The sequence below is a fragment of the Paralichthys olivaceus genome, chromosome 10, assembly GCF_024713975.1.
Source record: "Paralichthys olivaceus isolate ysfri-2021 chromosome 10, ASM2471397v2, whole genome shotgun sequence".
Lineage (NCBI taxonomy): Eukaryota > Metazoa > Chordata > Actinopteri > Pleuronectiformes > Paralichthyidae > Paralichthys > Paralichthys olivaceus.
Window position 1 is genome coordinate 1,310,001 of NC_091102.1, and position 23,803 is coordinate 1,333,803.

Here is a 23,803-nt window from a genome sequence, read left to right on the forward strand (position 1 = left end):
AGATGCACATGGAAGTGTCTTGTGCAGGCCGCTCTGCCGGGCCTGAGCTTGGTGTGAGCGGCAATGCATGATTTGTGCGTGCATGTGTTTAATGTCGAGGAAACATGTATGTGAGAGTGATTCTTTGTTGTGAACATGAACACAGATGCTCTCCGTCATGGGGAGAGGGGGAGACCATGGTGGTGAGGTGGAATCGTATTGTGACTGAATGTTGAGACTCCTCGTCGCACACAGCAGCTCTCAAAGTTACAGTGGAATTAGCTCTTTGGATTTAAATCAGCACAAAGCTCATTCTATGTACTTATTTGAATACGCTGACCCTTTAAATGAGAACAGTCGGCCGTCCAACACTAAACGATGCAATATAATGTAATAATGCACAATGTTAAATTTTAACACATCTATGATCTTATACATTGGCTCACTTACAACACGACCGAAGCTGCTTTCGGACATGCACTGAACTCTGAATAATCTCCTGACATTATCCACAGGGGCTGCATGTGTAATGTTAAAAACTCCAGCTAATGTTCAAATGAGGCTGTGAGTAAACATCAGGAGATTCTCTGGAGGATTCGATGTGTCGATGGCGTCTACAACACGCAACCGTCATGAAAAACAACAGAATGCAAATATGTTTTGTGGAAGTGGAGCATCACACGCAGAGAGTTTTTGGAGATGGGTGCCGTAAACAAAACACGAGGTCTCCGCAGCAGAACGCTACATCCTGCCTCTGTCTGCTGCGCCACCCCTCACCTGAATGATGTCTGTGTGGTCGTGAACTCCTGCTGCTTTGTCTATGGGTGAAAGGAAAACCCTGGACCCCATTGTGAGGACATTCTCTGGTGTTCATGTCTGAAAACAGCTTCAGTTTATACCTGAGTGTGTAACTTGAACGCTTCCTGTGCTCCATGGAGATCAGTGTGATCCAGGACATCAGAAGCTACTTGCTTCCTCAAAACAAGACACAAATATAAAGTATATATTATCATATGAATGTTGCTGACTGCGGTAACCAGATAACTGAATGTGGCAGTGTTGCAGGCCCCACGTGTTAGAGAGATCCTAATCTTCTTTTGTAGTTCTAAATACCTGCGTCGCATGCCGTGTTACAGACATAACAACCTCAATGCTACAAAAACTAAACAAGTCTGGCTTAGTGACTTTTGCAAGAACGTAATATTGAAAAGTGTTTCACCCACTTCTTTGATTCAGATTCGTGACAAAACCGACAAAACCTGAACTCGTAGCCATTTTAAATTTGTGTGCGTAAAGCTCAGAAAACATCAGTGAAGGTGATGTTCTATAAAAAGAGCAAATTACCCTTTTTATGAGCTGAAATTGTTTCTCCACAATGACACATTGCGTCCAACATAATTGCTTTGTTGCACATATGAGTGTGCACACGCAGACACACTAATCATTCCTCCTCACCGGCCATCAAGAGTAATTTGTTTAGCCGTTGTTTAAATACTGACTGACAAGCTCCATATTTGGGCGTACAGCTGGTACTATGCAAAACGTCCCCCGTGGCTTGGTGGCTCATCGGTCAGCGGTATCTGATCAGCACCTCTTATAAACATAAACAGCCTCAGCATTAAGGTCAGGTTGTAATTAGACTGGCTGTTTGTGACATGGTGTTTTTCTGTAACATGCACAGGATATACAAACCGTCAGGCTCAGTATTCTTCAGTGCTGCTGTCGCTGCGGCTCAAACCTTCACTGTTTTCGATTTCTCTTTCAGGCTGTTAGCTGCTATGATGCCCTCATCCTGAAAGCAGAGGGGAAAGTGGACCCTGACATTTTCTGTCAGCTGGGCCACTTCAACCTCCTGCTGGAGGATTATCAGAAAGGTGAGAGTCTCAGTGTGTGAATCTTCCTGCCTCTTACTGTTCGTCCTCCTCTTCCTCTCATGGAAACGTGTCTCGGGATCAGTTGAGACCTGGAGGACTCACAGGAAGTGACACAGTTTAGATGAATTGATTATGTTGAGTTTTTAACATTGTCACTAATCATTCCCTCCCTCTGTCTCTCCTTCTGTACAATATTCGTTTACGCAGCATTATCTGCATACCAGAGGTACTTCAGTTTACAGTCAGACTACTGGAAGGTGAGTTTGCAAAACAGTACACACGTGGAACACTTTGCTCTTAAGGACCTTCTGTTCTTTCCAGCGTTGTAAATTGTTGTTTGTGTGGTCTGCTGTTGGGTCCACATAGTTCTGCATGTTTGCAGAGCACAGGCTGCAGTATTTTGTCTAAACTCTGTTAGATCTGCTCTGCAGCTGTCGTCATTTCTTCCTTTTTTCAGAGGCCTTTAGCTTTCAGCCTGCTTCTCTTTCTTCTGCCGCATTTCCCCTGAAACTGGGACACGTTGGAATGTTTTGATGCAGCTCTATGACTGTGAACATGATCAGACACTGTAAAACTGAAACCCACCACTGAAACCTTATAGTTTAAATCCAAATCCAGTGTTCTTGTCTATGTATTAAGCCAAACAATAGAAAACACCTCCAATGCAGAGTGGAGTCAACTGTAATGTTCTGTTGAACGATGACTAAGAGAGAGCGAGCTGCACACATCACAACCCTGTTGGCTGGTTATTCAGCTCCATGTATGTGATCTCTGTGACACGTGAAGAACTCTTCGGTGCATGTAAGGTCACTGCATGACGAGCAAAATGGTGATAAATGCTAATAGAGCAGCGTGCATGGGCTCCAAGGAATGTCTGACAGTTGGTCATAGATCTGTCAGGCTGTGGTCAAAGCAGAGTTTCCATATTTTGCAGTTGCTCATAAGGTTGCGGACTTGATTGCAGGTTAGCTAGAAAAGCAAACGTTAAAAAGCAAATTACATGTCAGTCAAGCATTTTGGCAAAAGAATCAATTGTTTCCTGCCAGAGGTGAGAGTCCTAAGCAACAAACATGATTCAAAATGACTTCCTTAAAATGGTCACATGTATAACGGACGCTCACACGTTAACCTGTGAATTTCTGCATGTGGTCAACATTTTGTCTTTTGAACTGAAGAGTAACAATGTGACCTAGAAGATCTGTCCTGCGTGTGTTTCACCAATTCTGAGGTGTCACAGGCGACGGTTGACAGTTGAGAGACAAACTGTTCAAAATCATTGCTGGTCGATCCAGAACTGGATCCTAAATTATGACACGCCCATAGACTGCCAACGTAGAAAGTAATCCCACATTCTGACTGTAGTCACAACCGGCATTTCCAAACATCATTCAGAATCAAGTATGAAGAGCAGCGGAACACAAACATTAGAGCATAATGCTGTTGCTAAAAGAAGCAGTTGTATCTTTACTTTGCAGAATTCGGCATTTGATGTTATCTCTTCTTTGTGGCTGTGAATCGGCTTCACAATCTCCTCCTCGATGTTTTGCACGATTACACAGAAACGGTCGAACAGATTTTCAACAAACTGGGTGGAAGGATGTGGTGTGAGTTGGGGAAGAACCCTTTACATTTTGGTGCGCACCCAAAAAATGTTTTTTGTCTTTCTAGTGATTATTGTTACATAGGATTTCAACATTACGCAATTGCCTCACTTGTGTTTTATGAAGCTCTTCACGTTATCTTTTAAAATGTGGACAGTATTAGACTCCGGTCTGAGCTGGTCATGGTCCTGATGTAGGCGTTTTGATATGCTTTCAAACACAAGCCCTAAAGTTCTGCTTGTACAGATGTGTCGCCCCAATTACTTATGAGGTCTGAAACCTCAATGTCCGTTCAGACTGAGGTTGCATTTCAAAAACATCATATCTTTGTCTAATTAAGAACCACATTTGAAAATGGCCCAAATCTGATATGAAAGATCAGATTGCATGTGATCTGTGCTGTTCACACTGTCCCTAAACAATCAGATCTGTTCCATACTGAAGATCCGGCCACTTTAACCCTCTGTGTGCACGTAGTTAGTGTACATTTCAGGGGACGGTTGGGCCTTGGCAGAGGCGTGGGCTTAACCACAGGCCATTCTAGTTTTTTTAATGCATTGACTTGCCAGCTCTCAGACCGAAGCTTGGTTAGTTGTTCTAGATTTTCAAAACACACGAGTGTTTTCGTTGATTTACCACAAAGATTATTATTGGACCCATCGTGCACAGTGTGGGACTGAAAGACTGATGCAATCACACAGTCTATGTCCTTGATGTTTAGACCTCATCTTTACACCTCTAGCATGAAGTTCAACAAGTGTGTAGTCGTTATTCAAAGAAAATCAACATTTTCTTATTGGTCTGTTGTTTTGTTCTGTTCTGGGCTCAAGAAACACGTTGTCAACACATTATTAACATATCACCACCTTTTAATTTGAGCCAACAGTTTATTTATCTGTCGCCCGGCTGCAGAGCATCGTGTTCGTTCATGTGGAGCAGTGTTTGTTTCCACCCGATGACTGTTACGTCCAGTACCCACCCTCTTTTCACTGAGTGTTCCGTCTCCAGCACCTTTTACGGGAACGTAATAGAACACGGTGAACGTTACCGTATTTCAGTATTATTCTGGATTGCCCTGAGTTCCCGCTCATGGCCTGGGCTTTAAATTGTCCAATCAGCTGTTTGACCGTGTCCAGCCTGCCCTCTCCACGCTGTCAGTGGGGATGAAAAGGCCCCTTTGATTTGACGTGTCGCTGTTTGGAATGGCCGTTAAACGGAGGCGCTAAGAGCTCGACTGTGATCAGATGTGACAGCGCGGGGATCCTCGGTTTTACAGATCTCCACCGTGAAGGGAGGGTGCGAGCTCCCAGTCTCTGCCAGATGATGTCGTGGGGCAGACGTCTCTTAGAGCCCAACAGCAGAGCTTTTATTGGCCAGGGCCAGACTGGTGTGGTCATCGATTAAAATATATTGATTCAAGTTCAGTGAGTCGACGTGTCAACTCTAATCTTTTTAAAATGTGTGACATGTGTTATCTGGGACAGTCGATTCAAAGTGAACATAGGAAGCTTGAAAAATCGAATTAGGTTTAACTGCGTCTACGATTTAAAACTGTTACAGCGCAGGTTTTATCTCAGGCACGCTCATAGTCAGTGATTTTGAAAGCATAAGGCGACAGTCCTTTTTGTAGTGATTGACTGAGATGCTGTCTTAGCGACTAGTCAGTCTTCAACACCATTATGTAATTCAGAGTTATGCTCATATCTCTTATTATTTTAAGATCTGTCACATTTCCTGCAGTGACCATAATGTCTGCCTTTGCAGCTTATACGTTCTGAAGTGTTTGGTTAGGATCGGTTCCTGGACTCCAGGGAACTCCTTTATTATCATGGCATTGTCATTATATGCAAATGCTGACACAGCATAAAACCCTCTTCAAGCACGTTTGAGTTGCTGTTTGTAATCTTTAACGCTTGTTTCTGTTTTCCCAGAATGCTGCCTTTTTATACGGCCTCGGAATGGTTTACTTCCATTTCAACGCTTCTCAGTGGTAAGTGCTTTCTGAAACAATCTTTTTCATTACACACACACGGCGTCTGACAGTTAGACATAACAGCTTCGACATTTCGGTGAATACAAACTCACTTTCTTACCTTCAGTATCATGAGAACATGAGACATTTCATCTGTGTTCAGTGCAGAGCTGGCTCCAGAATACCTCTGGCCTAGTTCAGAACAGGTACTGTCCACCTTGACTCGTGAACGATTCTGTGTTAATCCCAAAATGTTCCTTTCTGGTTTCGACATATGGAAATCTTGAGAATTGAATTTGGTGTTGCACCACGGAGTGCAGTGGGTGCTTTTGAATCTTGTACATTCTCTTGAGATCCACTGCAGATGAAAATTATCTAGAGCTGTGCAGATAAAAAAAAGACAGCTTTCTAGATTTCCAGCTGTAGCATTTGTCCTGGTGCTATCTGTTGATTCCGCTTTCTGAAAAGACCCAGACTGAACACTGAAAGTGGACTGTGGAGCTGCATGGCTCCCTGGGTGTCTGCCCCAGGCTCGGGGCAGCGAAGGTCTCTGTCTGATGCTGTGTCCGTTAGCACCAAATCTTAACCGGTGGCAGGAATTTAAATATGTTTGTGGGGAAGGTTTCTCTGTCAAGCTCCAGTATTTTTATTGATGTATCTGTGATGTTTGTCCAGGTCACGTCAGCCTCCTCTGTTGAGACGACCAGTTGTGTTTCTCCTGGATACTGTGTTTTAATCATAAAGATTTATTAGCTGGTGTTGGACTTCAAGTCCAATGAGCATCTCTCTCTCTCATGAGGAGCAGAACATCACCATCAGCCTTTTTTTCTTGTAGTGCCAATAACAAAATACAGCGGGTGTGATGATTTTCACCAGTGTGTACATTTTGCTAGACGTGCGTGTTAAAAGCAAAGTGTTACCTTCACAGTCCACCTCAGATTTTGTAGCTGCTGATAAAAATGAAGCAGACGTTCTTTAAAATGCAGCTGTTTCATCAATCAGCTGTCTGAGCCCTCCGGCCGTATATTATTATTATAGTCTAACTAGATTATTTTAAGAAATAAAAATCATCGACGCATCGATAATTATTTTATCTTTGGATCGTAGCCCTCTGGATCCAATCATGAGTTCCCTAGAGATTCCCACCCCTACTCAGCTATCAAGCTATCTACACGTGAATTCAGATTAATTAAAAAGCTGATAGTCAATGTGTTCAGCTTCTCATGCTCCCCACACGACTGTTTACCTGCGGGCATCCACAGCCTGCTCTCAAACTAAAGGAAATGCCTCCAGCCCCAGAATCGTGTCCACATATTCTATATATTCACAAGCACAATCCCTTAATAGAGATTAGACATGGATGAAAGCTGATAAGTGCATGTTTGGATATTGTAGCTGGAACTCTGTTCTGCAGCTTAAGGTTCACTGATCATCTCTCAGCTCAGTGAAGACGTCCGCTCCTGCAGTGGCAGGTGTATCTGGCAGTTCACGCTGCTTCCTTACAGAGCCTCTTTACCTCTGGTGAACCGCGGTGGCCTTTCTCTTCATATTGGCCGAGCGCTGCCCCCTCTACTTCACCCACGTCCCTGAAAGATTCCACTGTCGCTGCTCTGCCAAGTTTGTGTGTCCCCATCTCCGCGGCCCGAAGGAATGTGACAGTGGGGGAAGGGAGGGTGTCATGTTGGGCTCTCGAGGATGGATTACGTCACCCTGAGCCCAAAGCCCAGAGCAATGCTGAGCTGTCAAATGGTGAACGTTACTTCACAGGGATGAGGCGGTGCTCGCTCAGGGAGACACTGGGCCGACTGTCCCGTCTGCGCGATGGTCATCGACAAAATCTGAGACGATAATAGATGTAGAACATCAAACGGAATCAATATGAAGAAGACGCACTGTGTTTTCTGCCTCATTCAGAGAAACGTGCAGTTGTCTTCCTGCCCGTTTCTAAAGATGAGCGTCGTCCATCATTGTTATACGCTGTGTCACAGCCTGTTGTGTGGAAAAGCTGAGCTCTCCAAGCGCTGACTGTGGATCCTGCCAGCGAGGGAGGAAAGGGGGGAGGGACCAGATACAAGAGGGAGGGAGATGAGTAGGAGGGAAAGGGGGCAATGGGTTCAGTGTGTGTGTGCGATGTGTGTGTGTGTGCACGCTGTCAGTAGTGAGCTCAGTGCTCTGCCTTCTCGCACAGAAGAAGCGCTTCATGCTGTTGTCATAGCTACACAGTGAGTGACTTCAATTGGAAACTTGTGTTTGTTGTAATCTGCTCTTGTCTCCGTAGAGTAGTTTGTTTTTCGAACAGTAGAAAATTCACTGCTAACACAAAAAGCACCATTTCAGCACTTTCACATAATTCACTGCAGTTGTGAAACTATTCCCACGGCGGCCCGCCACATGTTTTTATGATGATCCGAACACTTGTCATTGCAACATAATAAATTAGATTTGCATTGTTGATTAACAGTAGCACCACGTGGATTGCTCTTTGCCTCAGTGCCACAAAACAAGTTTGTACCATTAGCTGCTTTCAGACATACATGTGTGAACACACAGCCTGTGAGGGGGGGGGGGGGGGGTTCAAACACGTGACAGACACTAAAATAAAAAGAACACAAAACCAAAAGGAAACGTCTCGTGGTGAAACACGTGGAAAACACTGGTCAATGTTTCAAGAGAGTTTGTCCTGTCTGATCACGTGATCAGTGCAGCGGAGTTAATACGTCACTTCCTGTCTCTGACTGCTGCACCCGGCGGCTAAACGTCTCGCCTGAATAATGCAGAGGATTTGTTACTGCTGTGTTCTGCATGTGTGAAAGGAAAACTGCGGTAAACTCTGCGGCTAATTCTCGTTTTAGCCGCATGTCATGTCTGAAAACGTCTGTCACGACACTGTGGCGACACAATTAGACTTTGGTGGCATCCATCATCTTCTCAGTTGAGGGTTGATGTCAAAAATCCAGAATTTCCCCCAAACAAAGCAACATTTACACGTTTTATTTCAAAGGTCTCGTGTGACTTGTTCCAGAGGATCCTCGATGATCTGTCGCGTCCTCTCGTGTGTCCTCGTTAGTCAGATCATAAATCTGATGCAGGATTCAACGCATAAAATGTGATATTAATATATTTCGATAAAACTGACAAAAGAAAATGAGCTTGTTGTGTTTTCATGCTCTACCATGGCAACAAAGAAAACTCTTATCTCAAACCACCTAACTGCAATTTCTGTTTTGAATATTTTTTGTCTGGATTGCACAGGTGGCCACAGTCATACAGAGAGTTATCACCATATTATCAGTGTTGAGTCATTTGATATAAGAGTTTGTGAAACCACCAGTGATTGTTGTTGCGGTGGAACGAGGCGAGAGAACGACACTGTTGTAACGAGGTGGATCATTTGTGTTGAACTCACTGGGTCTCTGTTTGATTTATTTTTTTCCAGGGCGATCAAGGCGTTCCAGGAGGTGCTCTACATTGACCCCAGCTTCTCCAGAGCGAAAGAGATTCATCTGAGGCTGGGACTCATGTTTAAAGTCAACACAGACTACGAGTCGAGCTTAAAGGTAAATCTAAATACTGTGATAGTGATTTAATACATGTATTTATTTATTTATTTATTTGGGCTTCGGTCAAACAGGAGCTGGAAGCAGTTCATATAAAACGGATTCCACTCACAGAACCACATTTTTATTCTGATTGTCCCGCAGACAAAGACTGATGATATATTCTCCTTTATTCATTCATCAACTTTGTGGTCGTCCAGTGAACGATCACAACGGTAACGCAGGAGAATCGTTTTACGTTCCTTCCGCTCTGCATTGTTCTGCTGATGTGTCGTCAAAAAGAGAGTAGCTCCTTCATCCTCAGACTAACAAAGGCTGGTGGATCGTCTGTCTCGTCTCTGAGTTAAACCCTCTCCTGACACCTGTGAGCCGCACACGTCCAGAGAGTGACGACGAGCTCTCTGACTGCAGCCTATGGATCCATTGTTCTGAGAGTCCTGGTCCCCTGTAGGGACAGACTGCTATCTGATCCTGGGCTTTGTCCTGCTGCAGACGTTGTGTCACAGGGTTTGTTCTGTGGGTGTTAACGCAGTGAGCTCATTATGGAGGGATTTTATTTTACATTTAAACTCACATGCTATGTTTGGAAACTGAATGATTTAGGTTCTCTAGAGACAGTATTTAGAGCCTGACGGGTAAATATCAATTAACCGAGCTCGCTGCATTAACCTTTATTAATTTGATGTAAAAAATGGTTTGTTCTCTTAATTCAAGTTCTGTCTATTTAGATGTTCTTTGTTTGGGGGGGGGGTTTGGTTTTGGAAATGTTTTTCTCCCTACTATTTAGAGAGATCTATATGGACGGGGCTTGTGTCTGTTTGTGTGTCTGTGTGAGAAGATGAGCTGGATATACAACTGTGTCTGTTGATGATAGAGATGGTTCAGTATTGAGCTGAAGTCGGCTGCACGTGCTGCACGTCCTCACTCAGTCTTGGATGCACCCCTCCCTCTTAGTCCTGGCTCATTGCCGACACACACACACACACACACACACACTCGACTGCCCCACTTATCTACAGGGAGGGGTGGGTGCACGTTCACAGGAGAGGAGATTGGATAAAGGTAGAAGAGAGAAACGCGAGAGGGGAAACAGGAAATTGTTATAAAATGCTAGAGGATGAGAAGCTAGACTTTTTTTCTATGCAGCTTGTATCTTGGTTATTATCGTCTTGTGATCGTGCTTCCTGGTTTGATCCCACAAAAAGTGTGTCAAAGATTCCTTGAGCAACACTTTGAACCTGCTCCTGATTCTGCATCGTGAGTGTGTGTGTGTGCGTGAATGTGACATGATTACACTTCGCCCTGACATCTTAAAAACCTGCATGTAAATGCAGTTTATAACCATTTATGAAGGTTGAGGCGGAGACTGAGCTGTGAAGTGATGCTAACGAAGTATTCTAAGAATAAACTGTAACCTAATTAGGAATCAGCCGCCACAAATTATCATATTACTGCATCTGATTTTTATCTATTTACACCTGTGGGACTGTAAACACGATACTCAGGATAACTTAATCCAACCATTGGCTGCAAATTTAGCCAATGAGAGGAGGAGAAATTAGATCAGAGCCTTCATATTTATGCAGTGTGCATCAGGAAGGTGATAAGCCGACTGTCTGTAGCCATAGAGAGGAGCTTTGAGCCGAGGAAGGAGGTGAGATAGAACGAAGGTGGGGAGGGGAGGGGGGGTGTCTGAGCCTGCCTGTTCCAGCTTTGAGGTATTGTGTGTCATCTCTCTGCACTCTCCACTGCAGCCGTCTGCTGAATAGTAATCAGTGACACCAGGATAGAAGAGGGGGAGCAGTGTGGAGAGAGAGTAAGAAAGATAGCAGAGAGGGAGAGAGAGAGAGAGGCGAGACATGGGAAGGGAGGTGGAATGCCAAGCTGACAATCCTGCTGCATTATCTGCCTGCTGCTAGAGCAAGTGTGAAAGAGGGAAGGATAGAGGAGACCGAGGGAGAGATCTACAGGAGGATGCAGCAGTGTTCCAACAGGAGTGTGATCTGCCAGCGATATAGGTAACGCTATTCTGTGTGTGTGTTCTGTGACATAGCTCTGCCTAGGAGGGACTTTATTCTAAAAAAGGGTCCTGTGTGTGTGTGTGCACGTGCAAGTGTGTGACGCTCCCACTGGCCTTGGGTGAAGCTGAGAAAGCTCCAGCTGGACGGTTCTTGATTTTTATCTGACTGAATGTGTGTGTGTGGCTGCCGCTGCCCTAGATTGCAGTTATCTGGTGTTTGCCTTTAAGGTTACAGCGTTTTCCCTCTGGGAAAAAAAAAAATCCACTCCAGTTGACTGGTGGAGTACGGCAGCACCGGCAGCACAGTCTGTTCCCTCACTGTGTGTAGATCTCACGTGGGCAGTTCCTGGTTTCAGAAGGTCCAGGATGTTTTACTGACCCTAATAAAAAGCAGCGGTGGAGCCTTTTTTATTTTTTATTTTATTTTAAAAAACCCAAACCAGAGCGCGGTCAGGTCACGGTGCAGCTTCACAGCTGGGAGCCCTGAAGCTGCTTATGGTGCATGAGTGCTCCCTTAACACATTTACAGGATCCGACACCTTGAGTTTAACTGTTTTCACTCAGCTCAGGCAGCCTCCATGTGCTGATGTGTGATATGCACGACAGCACGCCTGCATTCAATCAAGCGTAGGGTCAAAGTAAGGGTTGCTTACACATGAGGGAAGTTGAGTTGTATGGGAGCCCTGAGGGTGGAGGAGGAACCCCAGAGAGGCGTCTGTGCTGCTGTGTGACGTCTTCACGGGCTGGTCAGTTGGGTTTCTGGAGATATCGATGAAGTTGGTTATGTGCCACGCCTTGGCAGCCATGTACACATCTGCCTTACTCTGCAGCCCAGTCTGAAGTTCATGTGACAGGACGGGACACTGTTAATAAAACCAGTTGTCAGCGTCTCATTTCAGTGCCTTTGTCCTCTGGTTGGACAGCAGGAAGGAGGGGAGGCTGGAGCAAGTTGAGTGAGACTATATCTATGGTTCAACACCCCCCCCCCTCCCCTCAGCTATCAATGTGTCTCTCAAGTTACGGTCACCAGGGTTCACTCACGGCGTGCTGTGGCTCTGTCCAGGCTTTTTTAGTACAAAGCGGATTTCTGCTTTCACAGTTTTTTTTAGAAGCATCAAGACTTTTGAGTAATTTCTTACTTTATCATCTGAGACCCGTCATTACCCAGAGGAATTAAATATATTCATCCTATAAATCACTGTTTGTATCTTTAACCTGATAATTCTCACTTGTGCATGTTTTTTTTAATGTATTTCCCTTTCTAATGAAGTTCTTCTCCTCTTCTCTGCAGCATTTTCAGCTGGCGTTGATCGACTCCGATCTCTGCACTTTGTCCAAAGCTGAAAGTAAGTCGTCCCGCTGTAACGACCACAGGGCCACATGGAAAGTAACCAGCCGTGTGGCGCCGCACGACGCGACATTAGATTTGATGCAGCGGCAGAAAGCACATATTGAAAGGGCACAGGAATATTTCTACAGAGTAATTTTTCCTCTCTGCTTCCATTTCCCTGCTGACTCTGCCCAAGACTGGGGTTGCCTAGGAGACAGCAGAAGGAGAGCGAGGGAGAGAGAGAGAGAGAGAGAGCGAGCACGTACACACTGTGATTTCAGATTACTTGTACACGCAGGGGAAAATGTCCCCCTCCCATCTGTCCTCCATACTGTTCGCAGTCTTCATCTGAATGAATCTGTAATATCACTGATTTTATTACGACAAGAAAAAAACAAATTCTTCTTTCCTCTGCTCTTTTCTCCACAGTTCAGTTTCACATTGCTCACTTGTATGAGATCCAGGTAAGCAGCCGTCTTTTCTTATTAAATGTGAAGGTTTCTCTTAATGCAACTTAGTTCAACTATTTTACCTTAAACTCGGCTTCAGGGTCATTTTGACTCGGAGTGCTGGAGCCCTGCTCTCGCACACTATGACTGAGGGGCCGCATGTGAGAAAGCAAAGTCGTCATTCAACTCAAAACTGTAGTGTGAAGATAAAACACGGCCGTCGGATAATTTCTTCTTCTTCTTCTTCTTCTTCTGCTGTGAATCTTAAGCTGAGTCAAACAGATGATCCGTGTTGTCAGTGGTTGTTGTCTGGCTCTGCTTCGGCTTCATGACAATCATTAGTCGTAACAGGAAGGAACCACTCAGACCCTCTGTCATTTATATGTCCCAAGTGTCAGCGCGTAACCCGAGGTGTCTTTATTGTGTGTAGACAGGAAGTCCAATGCCAGACTGTCTCTGTGTGTGTGTTTGATGGGGGTGGTGAGAAGACTTGAGCTGATAAGAAATCGTTAACAGTGTGTGTTAGCGAATTATGTGTGAGCAGTGTGTGTGCATTGTAGAAATGCTGCCCAGGATATTTCTCTAACTACAGTTTACAGATGTCCCACAAAAATCGAATAAACTAAAATTTGACTTAAACAAATGCACATTTTCCTCTAAAACCAAAAGTGAACACTACGCCTCACACAGACTGGAGATGGATAATTCACCACTGTGAGCTAGCAGCCGACGCTAGCTGTGCACAGAGAAGTGAGTTACTGCAGCACGCACCGCTCTGACAGGTGTGTCGACAAAATCAGTTAGTGAGAGGATTGAAGTGAGGCGTTTTATTGTAAGATTCACCTCATTTGAAAAGTAATTTTATCTGATTACTGCCCAAGTCTGCACTCACACACACTCACACACACACTCACAAGGACACACACACTCACAAGGACACACACACTCACAAGGACACACCTTACGTACTATTTCAGACTGGAGGTCAATAAGGTCGCCAAGTTAAAACAAACAGTGGGCTCACCTTAGACCAGGCAGCTCAGGTTTCCCCAAAAAACAGTGTTTGCTGCAGTGGACACACACACACACACACACACACACACACACACACACAGACACACACACACACACAGACACACACAGACAGAGGAGTGCAGCAGAAACACTTAAAGCTGCCAGACGTGTTGAGTCTGGCCTGTCCTCTTCCACGCTGACCCTCCCCCGTGTGTGTGCTCGTCTGGCTGGTCATTACGAGTGTGAGGAGGTCTTAAGACTCTTTGTGTCTGTCCGGTTAGAACCATAAAACACACTGGACCGTCCTGTCTGGCTTGAACAACGTCTCTTCTCCGTCTCTCCCTCCTTCTTTGCGGTTTACCTCCTCCTGTCATTCTGTGTTGCAGAAGAAATATAGAGCGGCGAAAGAAGCGTATGAAAGTCTGTTGCAGACGGAAAATCTTCCTGCGCAGGTGAAGGCGACCACACTGCAACAACTTGGTGAGTGTCTCCTGCTCATTGTCTTCATGCTCACAGTTCACAACCTCGGCATTCTGGCACCTCTGTTCATTTAGTACTTTGTGCGGCAGTGAGACGATCACGCAAACTACTGTCGTACTGCTGGTGATTGTGTTTGCATCGTGCTGTGTGCACTTCATTCAGTGAAGTTTATTCCCACGTCACGAAAATCAGCGTCGAGCAACTTTCGTGTGTGTGTGTGTGCGTGCGCGTGTGTGTTCAAGCAGAAGAGCATTGTGTTCCTCTCGTTCCCTTCCCCCCACACGGGGTTTGTGCGGGCACGTGCACACAAATTCCAAATGATGTTGCGTGGGTGTACTTGTGAGGATCAGAGTTGATTAGTCACAGAAACATTGTGATGTCACACTGGATTGGAGAGAATTTAAAAGTTTTAAATTTTTACTCACACACAAGTTGATTCAGTTTTACTGTGATGTTTTGCAAATATGAAGCAGTGTGATGATGATGATGATGATGATGATGATGATGATGGCCCGGGCTCATCTGATAGTTAGTCCATCGTATCTGTAATACCCATCATGGGTTAATGTAAGAGCAAGTGTCAGATTAACGAGTTTTATAATTTCATTTTCAGAAAATAGAATCTGACACTGAATGTGTGAGCTGCTCAGCCGAGGTCAGACGCTGCAGATAAAGTTATGTGACGGTTGTGCAGTGACGGAGAAGTTTCTTAGGCTTGTTCCTGTTCTTTGTTGTCTTGGTGATGATATTTCTTTAAGTATATTATAAACCTTGTTTCTAGGATTGAATGTGTCACTCAGGTTCAATCAATCTGCATTTGTTTGTTTTTTTTTATAAGCTTTTTTAACGAGAATATGACATTTTATCAAAAACTATTTTTTAAAACTTTGCATCTTTATTGTCACGACTCTGAGATGACAAAGATTGTAGGGAGAGAGAGATTTTCCATTTTCTAGCTCTCCGCAGTGCAGACGACCCCCCCCCCCCCCCCCCCCCACTCACCCAGTTGTAAAACCATTCCCAGTCTAACCCGCTGGGGTTGTCATGGTGACCTGTGGAGTTTGCCACAGGTGTACAGGAGAAGTGCGGAGGTCGCCTGTGATTTGTTGTAAACTGTGTGTGTCTGTGAATACCCCCTCCCCCCTCTTTGTCTGCCTCTCGTATTCCTTCCTCCTTCATTAAACAGCTTTGAGAGGACAAGCCATTTGTTTGAGTCTCGTCCATTTGCACACGAGACAGTCGTCCTGTCTTCTGATTGGAGGATTCGGGTCCTCGACTCTTTGTTTTGTGCGATTCACCTCCGCGCTGCAGTGACGGCTTCTTTCAGGAGCAGCTGGTTTAGTTGCAGATGTTTGAGTTGATCCCTGACCGCTCGGCTCTGCTCCTCCAGGCTGGATGCATCACACGGTGGAGCAGCTCGGGGACAAAGGCACCAAGGACAGCTATGCCATCCAGTGTCTGCAGAAGTCTTTAGAAGCCGACCCAAACTCTGGCCAGTCCTGGTACTTCCTCGGCAGGTAAGATGAACGAGGTGGCGAGTGTGTGTGTTACACTGCTAGACACCAACCGGACACTCGTGTGAGTCCTGGTTAGACTGTTTGTTTAACTTAGACGCCATCTGCCAGTGTGCTATGATAGTAATCTTGGCTACATGAGATTTTTGTTGCTTGAATGAACTCGAGGGGGATAAATGCTCTACAGACCAAGTGGAGGCACGTGATTCACACCAAATACTCCGGTTTCTCCTGGGAGCTAATCAGCAGACTGATGCTCACAGGCACTGGAGCAGATAGATATACACCCCCCAACTCACCCCAGAGCTCCATGGTGTCCCTCTAGGTGTGAGCGAGGCTCGGCTACATCCTGAGCAGTAGAATTGTGTTTGTTAGTGGGTTAGTGTTGTGATATCACCCTTATACACCAAGCTGCTTCTGAACATTCATTCATTCATACACATATAAAATCTACTTTCCAGATTTCTACTGTTCTGAGATCAAAACTGACATCAGACGTTTTTAATAGCTCAGCCTGGTTAAAGCCGTTTTCAGACCTGACATTTCCCTGAAACATTTTCTGGAGGGACTCAGGATGCAAATATTCAAGACAGTTGCTGTGCAATAAAGTTTTATTTTCTCTTTGCGTCTTTACTTGACAGCTGATATTTTCCCCTCTGTCTTCTCAGGTGCTACTCCAGTATTGGGAAGGTGCAGGATGCCTTCATCTCTTACCGCCAGTCCATTGACAAGTCTGAGGCCAGTGCTGACACCTGGTGCTCCATAGGGTAAGAGCAGAGCTTGTAGTGTGTTGTTAACGTGAGAGGCCTGATAGAGGTGACAGGCAGACAGAGGTTAACATCTGTAAAAGTCTGAGGGAGGGAGAAATAGCTGGTTTAAAAACAGCTCATCTGTCCAAGGGTGTTTAGTGTTATGGCCTCGGAGGCTCTCAGGAAACCTCTCGGAGATACAGCAGCTGCAGTGCGACAGAGCACACGAGGAGAGGGGAGATAACGGAGCAGTAGGAGGGCGAGGAAGGATATAAATAGATGTATGAAGGGTGGGTCATGTCCTCCGGGAGCCTGAGATTTGGAATAGCTCAGAAATATATGAATCCTGGTGAATGGCAAGAAAATCACCCCCCCCCCCACCTCCGTGCCTCTGCTGCAGGGTGCTGTACCAGCAGCAGAACCAGCCTATGGATGCACTGCAGGCCTACATCTGTGCTGTGCAACTGGACCACAGCCACGCCGCTGCCTGGATGGACCTGGGCACGCTCTATGAATCCTGCGGCCAGCCGCACGACGCTATCAAGTGCTACATGAACGCCACCCGCAGCAGGGCCTGCCTCAACACGGCCGCACTCACACAACGCATCAAACTGCTGCAGGTAGGGCCGACGTCCACACGAGTTAGTACCCAACACCCTGCCCTGTGTGTTAGATGTTGTGTAGTATTTGAAGTGCTGTGTTTTATTGCCAAGCATTGCCAAAGCAATCGGCTGTTTAAATGCAGATTGTGCTTTTGTCATTTTGATTTCTGACCACCGAGATATGAATAATGATTCATATTGATGTCTTGAAACACATTTCTCTCACTGGTAATTGCAAAGCATACTTTCATTGCATTTTACATTTCTGTTTTATTCTGTATACAGTTGCCTAAAACGCCACCGCAGTTTTGTAGTGACTTTCCTGTTCAACCAAAGTTCAGCACTAAAGTTTGTGTCTTACACAATTTCTCCTAGGCTCAGTTGTGTAACCTACAGCCAGGTAGTCTGCAGAATAAGAGTAAAATGCTTCCTAGTATTGAGGAGGCATGGAGCCTACCCATTCCTGCTGAGCTCACGTCCAGGCAGGGGGCCTTGAACACTGCACAGGCACAGCAGGTGAGATCCAGCTTATGCAAGAGTCTCCGGCCTCTTGGAAACTTTTTGAACAATAAATCTATAAGAGCTGTTAAAACCTCGCTCCGACGCTTTCAGGCGTTTTATCTTTATCAGGAAAAAAAACCTGAAACTCAAAAGAGGAAACCGTCTGAGGGAATTGGAGCGAGGCCCGACAGTACATTGCTGTAATCTATTACTGGAGCATAGTTGACCTTCGTAGTGTTGATCCAACAAGATGCGTCCTCAGATAATTAAGTGATGCTGCAGAGCTCCTCATTACGTCCCATAACTTTAAAGAGTCAATGCGACGTACTTGGCAACCTGCGAGGCTGACGATGCTTAATGGCTGCGTCACATTAAGCATGTATTTCTGTGTTTCCGTGTATTCGACACGTGTATTTCAAGTTTTCTTTTGTCCAATTGTTTTTTTTGTTTGTTTTTTTGTCAAATCCCTTTTTGAAAATGAGACAAATCTCAGACGTGCACGTCCAGTCTGAAGGCTGACACCCCTCACCCACCCTCACCCCCATCAACACGTCACTTTTATTTGGTGGTATTTTTCACGTCTCATGCAGTTCTGGGTATTCTAATGACATCATCCTCCTGATGAATCATTTCCATCAGTGACGTCTGCTCGAGCCGATCACCAAACAGTCAGATTTAAAAAGCAGTTGTTTTACTGGAGGTGTGATCAGTTCAGAGTCTTTATCTGGAAACACAGACACATGAAGTGGAAACAGAATATATTTGTCTGCACGTCCAAGAAACCCTGATTATCCGTTGTCTCTCATCTTAAACGCAGCATGAATACTCTGATTATGACCTTAATTACCTCCATCACCCCCCACCAGTTTGACTAAAATGTGTTTTAATAGTATTTCCATGTGATATTTAAATGCTCAGATAGTTTTGCATGTCAATGTATTGAATCTTAGTGTTTTTGTTTTTTGCAGAAAAGTTTGGGTCTGTCTGTTTTGGTTTTTTTTCCCTTTGAGTCATTTCATCAGGGCCCGTTTAGTGTTTGTGTGAATTACTTGAAGCTTTGCTGGTGATGGTCGGCTCAGCGTGTCGTCACAAACTGTTTCTCTGTGCTGGGTTTTTAGGCCTGCAAGGGGGAGGGAGGCCAGTCGGCCAGTAATCACACAGACCCACAGGCCAGTCCTGCCAAGAGGAAACGCACTGCCAGCCCAGCGAAGGTACAGCCGAGAACATTAACACTATGACTCCACTGGAGGATACAAAGATGAGCGCTGGCTCAGACCTGTTCTTTCTGTCTCACCTCCAGAGTGTCGCCGACTCGTGGACAAACAGCACCAATCAACAGCAGATCCCCAGCTGGTACCTGACGCCACAGAAGCTTCAGGTGAGGAAATGACTCAAGTCTGTTTGATGTTCATGATCTGATGGTATTAGCTCCTCACAGACACTTTCCTGAAGGAGTCGGATCCGTTTTCATTCTCTGGTTTTGCCCCAAAGCTGGATTTTCATCTACTCCTACATTAAAATGCAGAACCAGGCTTCTTTGGAAACACACTGTAACGTGACCCTCCTCAGAAATTCATTTTCATCTGAATGACAAGATAAAATGTCATCGGATTAATTAGTTCCCTACTGAAGATACTGGGTCAGCCCGAGGTCTCTCTGATGTCAGGAGCCCAATTTGTTCCTGATGGATTATTGATTAAAGCACAGATTTCTTTTAGATTAATTCTTGGGGACATGTGATGAATCCTTATCTGTGTTTTTACATTCGTAAAGTGTTTTTTGAGCCAAAACAATTAATGAAAGAACAGAATTCATAATAAATCATCATATTTGTTTTGAGATTCAAATGATTGTTTCCATGTGCAGAGGCCTCTTTTAATGGTATTCTCCATGTTTTGGTTTTCCCTTACACAACACTTCCTCATCGCTAAACTTTTTATTTAGCTTTAACCACGATACCAGTAATAACAATTGAAAGATACATGTAAAAATACAAAAACCCTGTTTATGTAGACCGGAGAACTTAACATCAAATGACAACAAACCAGCTCCATTCAGCCTTTTAATGAGAATCATGATTCTTGTGAAACCTGCAGCTCCTGGATCACCTGCGGACCAACCGAGCGAACCTCAAGCCCCCCCAGGTGCAGATGCTGGAACAGCTGGAGAACCAGTTCTCTCTCATGCAGCAACACCAGCAGCAGCAGGTAAACACTCGCAGCACTGACGGTGCAGAACCACAGTGAGTGCAGAGTTTGATTCTTACCGTGTGACCTGAATCTCTCTCTCTCTCTCTCTCTCTCTCTCTCAGATGAGGCAGCAGGCGGCAGCGGGTGTCCAGCCGAGGCTCAGCCTCCCCAACGGTCCGTCGGCTGAGCCCTCTCACCACCATGCAGACCTCCCCCGCGCCTCCCCTCTCAATCACACCGCCCCCCGGCCCCCGGGTTCCACCCAGCCCACAGCCAACGGATCCTGTTCTTCGAGTCCGTCGGCGGGGCCGCTGGGACACCTGGACAAAAATCACACCCTGGGCCTGGGAGGTGGCGGCGCGAGCAACGGAAACGTGCCTTACCCGCAGCAGAACTCTCTACCTCACAACTGCACAGCCGCCAGTCACCCCAGCACCAGCAGCACTACCAGTAGTCCCAGTCATGCAGACGAGACATGGAGGAGCCAGCAGCGCAACACTACCACTCAGGTACCCGCGTGGTCCTTTGAGTTTTTATGCTGACGTGTCGTCTGTATGTTTTCTGTATAATATGAATAATTTCATGTGTCACCTTCTCTGATCAGGGGCTTCAAAAAGGTCCAGGTTCTCATTCGGCGGGTCCAAATGGAGAACCCCCTTTCTCTTCCTCCTCCTCCCCTCAGACCTCGTTCTCTTCCTCTGGCATTCTGAATCAGGTTGGACATTCCTCTGGGCTCTGCACTGCCTCCTCCTCAGCCTCATCGTTGTCCCCCACCTCCCCCCAGACCACACCCAACCACTTTTCCTCGCCTCCCCACTCCGCTACTACCTCAGGGGTCCACACCAAAGACACCACGCCTTCAGGGGGCAGCAACGGCAGCAGCAGCTCCGTTGCTACTTTGCCATCAGGTCCGGAGGCCGCCGTCAGGCATTCTGCAGGGACTCCCCTTAGTCCCAGCACCGCCCCCGCGCAGGGATTGACTAATCACGTCCAGCCGCGGGTGACGGACAGCTCCACCGGCCCGTCTCAGCCTGGCTCTCCTGCCCCCGGCGTGCTCAGTTCAGACAATCCTCAGCTCTCAGCCTTGCTAAAGGGAAAAGCCAATACTACCAGTAATGACGACAACAATAACTACAGTAACCACGGAGGGCCTTCCTCAGAGAAAATCAACAACGTCCACCCGGGTCTCCACGGTGCCGCCAAGAAGCCATCGGAGCCATCGGCGGCGTCCTCGCCACCGTCAGCCACTGCTACACCCTCTCCTCGCTCTGCAGACGCTCACGCCACCAACAGCCTCTCCTGCCTTAACAGCCCATCTGCCACTAACAGCCAGGGGCCCACGCTCAATGGGAAGGGGCTGGACGACTCCCAGAGCCCCATGAAGGTGGAGCCTCCTGGAGGAGCTCATAAACACAGCGCCCCCGCTGGTCTGGCACCCTGGTCCTCGTTCTCCATCTACCCCAGCTCCAGTGAAGTCCTCAAAGCCTGCAGGTAAGGTGTGTGTGTGACTCTGTGAGTGTGTGTGTGTGTGTGATTGTGTGAACGTGTGAGGTGGTGAATGCTGTGAAACTGGAACATCTTTTGAGATTGAGTGTTTTTCTTTTCTTTATTTAAAATCATTTAAAAAAAGTCGCCTGTAGTTTCTGCGGTTGTGACTTAAATATAAACCGACTCCAGCGAACAACCAATCAGAAGCTGTGTTACTGAGAGTGAAGGGACGCAGGCGTGTGTTCAGTCCGTGGTTGTTACGAAGCAGCAGAAACATTCAGATGTGAAATCACGAGTAGAAGTGAATAATGTGCTGCTTCTTTAGTTCAGCTGGAAAATGTCATGGCAGTGTGACCGTGTGCTCAGGGCTGGTGGTATTCTTCATCATCTTCATCATCTTCATCTTCTCGTTTGGATAAATGCATCACTAATGAAAATACTTTTCACGAGACCCGAGCTAATGATTCATTTGATCAGTTCATCTCTTTGTGTTTGAATCTTCTTGGATTTTCACTCCTGCGGCTCCTGTCGCCATCTTTCTTTCTCCCTGATTCAAATCTGTATCGTTGGCTTTTACTTTCACTTCATATTTCACAGAACACAGTTACATGCAGCCGAGTCATGAAACGGTCACATGATGGATTTTACTCCAAACGCCAAACTTCCCAAAATATAAAATGTAGTTTCAGTTGGAGTTCTGGTTTGAATAAGACGTGTTGATCAACGTTCTCCTGCTCATTCATTGGTCACAATCAGTAAAGACATCAGCTGTCTGGTTTGAAGAGGCTGCAGACATGAACTAGAAACAAGCGTCTCCTCCCTCCATCTGCAGGTTTGGAAGAAAGTCTTGTCCATTCATGCATCTATCATCAATCTCCTGCTTGTCTGGGTCCATTTCTCTATTAATGAAGATATTAGGAATCATTGTTGCACATAGTGAGGAAGATAAATAATTCAAGGTTTCCCTCCTGGTTCCCATTGATCTCTTTCATTCAATCAGTGAAAGTTAATGAACCTGCAGAAACTCCGATCAGAGCATTGTAGGTGGAGCGTTATGTTCCTGAAGCACTTGTTCCACGACGAAGCCTTTGAGTGGCTCTAAATGTTCCTGTCAGATTCACGACTAACGTTTGTCTCCAAGTTCTGTCTGAAAAGTCATTTATATCACGTGCTTGTTTCTGTAAAGAATCTCGTTCTGCCCTTGGAGCTGTTTCTCTCCGATTTTTACCTGAGTGAGTTTCTCCTCCGCTCACGCTGCAGGTACCTGGGGAAGAACGGCCTGTCGACGAGCAGCGTCCTCCTGGACAAGTGTCCCCCGCCGCGACCCCCTCGCCCGCCATCTCCTCCGCTGCCAAAGGACAAACTCAACCCTCCGACGCCCAGTATTTATGTACGTACAGCAAAGTGATCTGAAGGAGGAGGGAGTGGATTCTCCCACTGAGTCTGGAGTCGGTCTTAGTTCCCTGACCAATCCTGTGTCTCCTCTCTGACTTGCAGCTGGAAAACAAGAGGGACGCTTTCTTCCCGCCGCTCCATCAGTTTTGCACCAACTCCTCTAACCCAGTCACCGTCATCAGAGGCCTGGCCGGAGCTCTCAAACTGGGTGAGACACACACACACACACACACACACACACACACACACACACACACACACACACTCCACTCTGCTGAAGTGCGTCACAGACATTTCATTTTTATTGTTCTAGTTTAGTTTTTGAGTTTCTGTCACGACAGCAGCAGGATGTTACTCTCCTCACGTGGCTCTGTGGGCGTGTCTCTGTGCTTGTGTGTGTTCTGTGAATGAGTTTGACATGTATGACAACAGCACCACCTGCAAGTGGAAAACGTTACTGCACGTGTTTGCTGTAGAACTCGTGTGCTCTTCTATGACAGCGACCCTGTGCTCCTGTTACGTCTCCTGAGAGACTGGTCACTTGTTGCTTTGACTGTTTAGGAAGTTTTATTTCTTCAGTCACAGTTTCAGTTCTGTGAAGAAACACTTTGGTTTGTTACGTATGAAAATGAAACAGGTTTATTCAAATACTACTCACTCACTTGCAGACTTGGGCCTGTTCTCCACCAAGACTCTGGTGGAGGCCAACCCAGACCATCTGGTGGAGGTGCGGACCCAGTTAGCTCAGCCCACCGATGAGAACTGGGACCCCAGCGGCAGCAGGAAGATGTGGCGCTGCGAGAGCAGCCGCTCGCACACCACCATCATCAAATACGCCCAGTACCAGGCCTCGTCTTTCCAGGAGTCTCTGCGGGTCAGTGCGAAACGGACGCTCACACCACAGACGCTCATGTGCAGCCGGAGCTCTATTAAAACATTGTGATTTTTGTTTTAGGAGGAGAACGAGAAGAAGAAGGAGATGGAGGCAGAGGCAGGTTCCTCAGACAGGTGACATTTCTTTTCTCATTAGATGCGAGTTTTTCAGATTTTATTATTTTTTTCTCGCACTGACTTCATCGTTCTCTCATG

The 23,803-nt window shown here is 46.1% G+C and overlaps 1 protein-coding gene across 1 annotated transcript in view; it reads left to right on the plus strand.

Annotated features, from left to right (window-relative positions):
* The window catches only part of kdm6a (lysine (K)-specific demethylase 6A), a 29,120-nt gene that overhangs the window by 2,023 nt on the left and 3,294 nt on the right, over positions 1-23,803 (plus strand). Inside the window, exons 3-22 of the mRNA XM_069533324.1 lie at positions 1,745-1,853; positions 2,061-2,110; positions 5,386-5,444; positions 8,863-8,983; positions 12,295-12,349; positions 12,763-12,797; positions 14,183-14,276; positions 15,667-15,793; positions 16,459-16,557; positions 16,940-17,159; positions 17,517-17,657; positions 18,761-18,853; positions 18,943-19,020; positions 19,739-19,849; positions 19,954-20,340; positions 20,436-21,322; positions 22,580-22,709; positions 22,817-22,922; positions 23,383-23,588; positions 23,670-23,722. Of these exons, the coding sequence (XP_069389425.1) occupies positions 1,745-1,853; positions 2,061-2,110; positions 5,386-5,444; positions 8,863-8,983; positions 12,295-12,349; positions 12,763-12,797; positions 14,183-14,276; positions 15,667-15,793; positions 16,459-16,557; positions 16,940-17,159; positions 17,517-17,657; positions 18,761-18,853; positions 18,943-19,020; positions 19,739-19,849; positions 19,954-20,340; positions 20,436-21,322; positions 22,580-22,709; positions 22,817-22,922; positions 23,383-23,588; positions 23,670-23,722 (3,161 nt within the window). The remainder of the gene's footprint in view (positions 1-1,744; positions 1,854-2,060; positions 2,111-5,385; positions 5,445-8,862; positions 8,984-12,294; positions 12,350-12,762; positions 12,798-14,182; positions 14,277-15,666; positions 15,794-16,458; positions 16,558-16,939; positions 17,160-17,516; positions 17,658-18,760; positions 18,854-18,942; positions 19,021-19,738; positions 19,850-19,953; positions 20,341-20,435; positions 21,323-22,579; positions 22,710-22,816; positions 22,923-23,382; positions 23,589-23,669; positions 23,723-23,803) is intronic.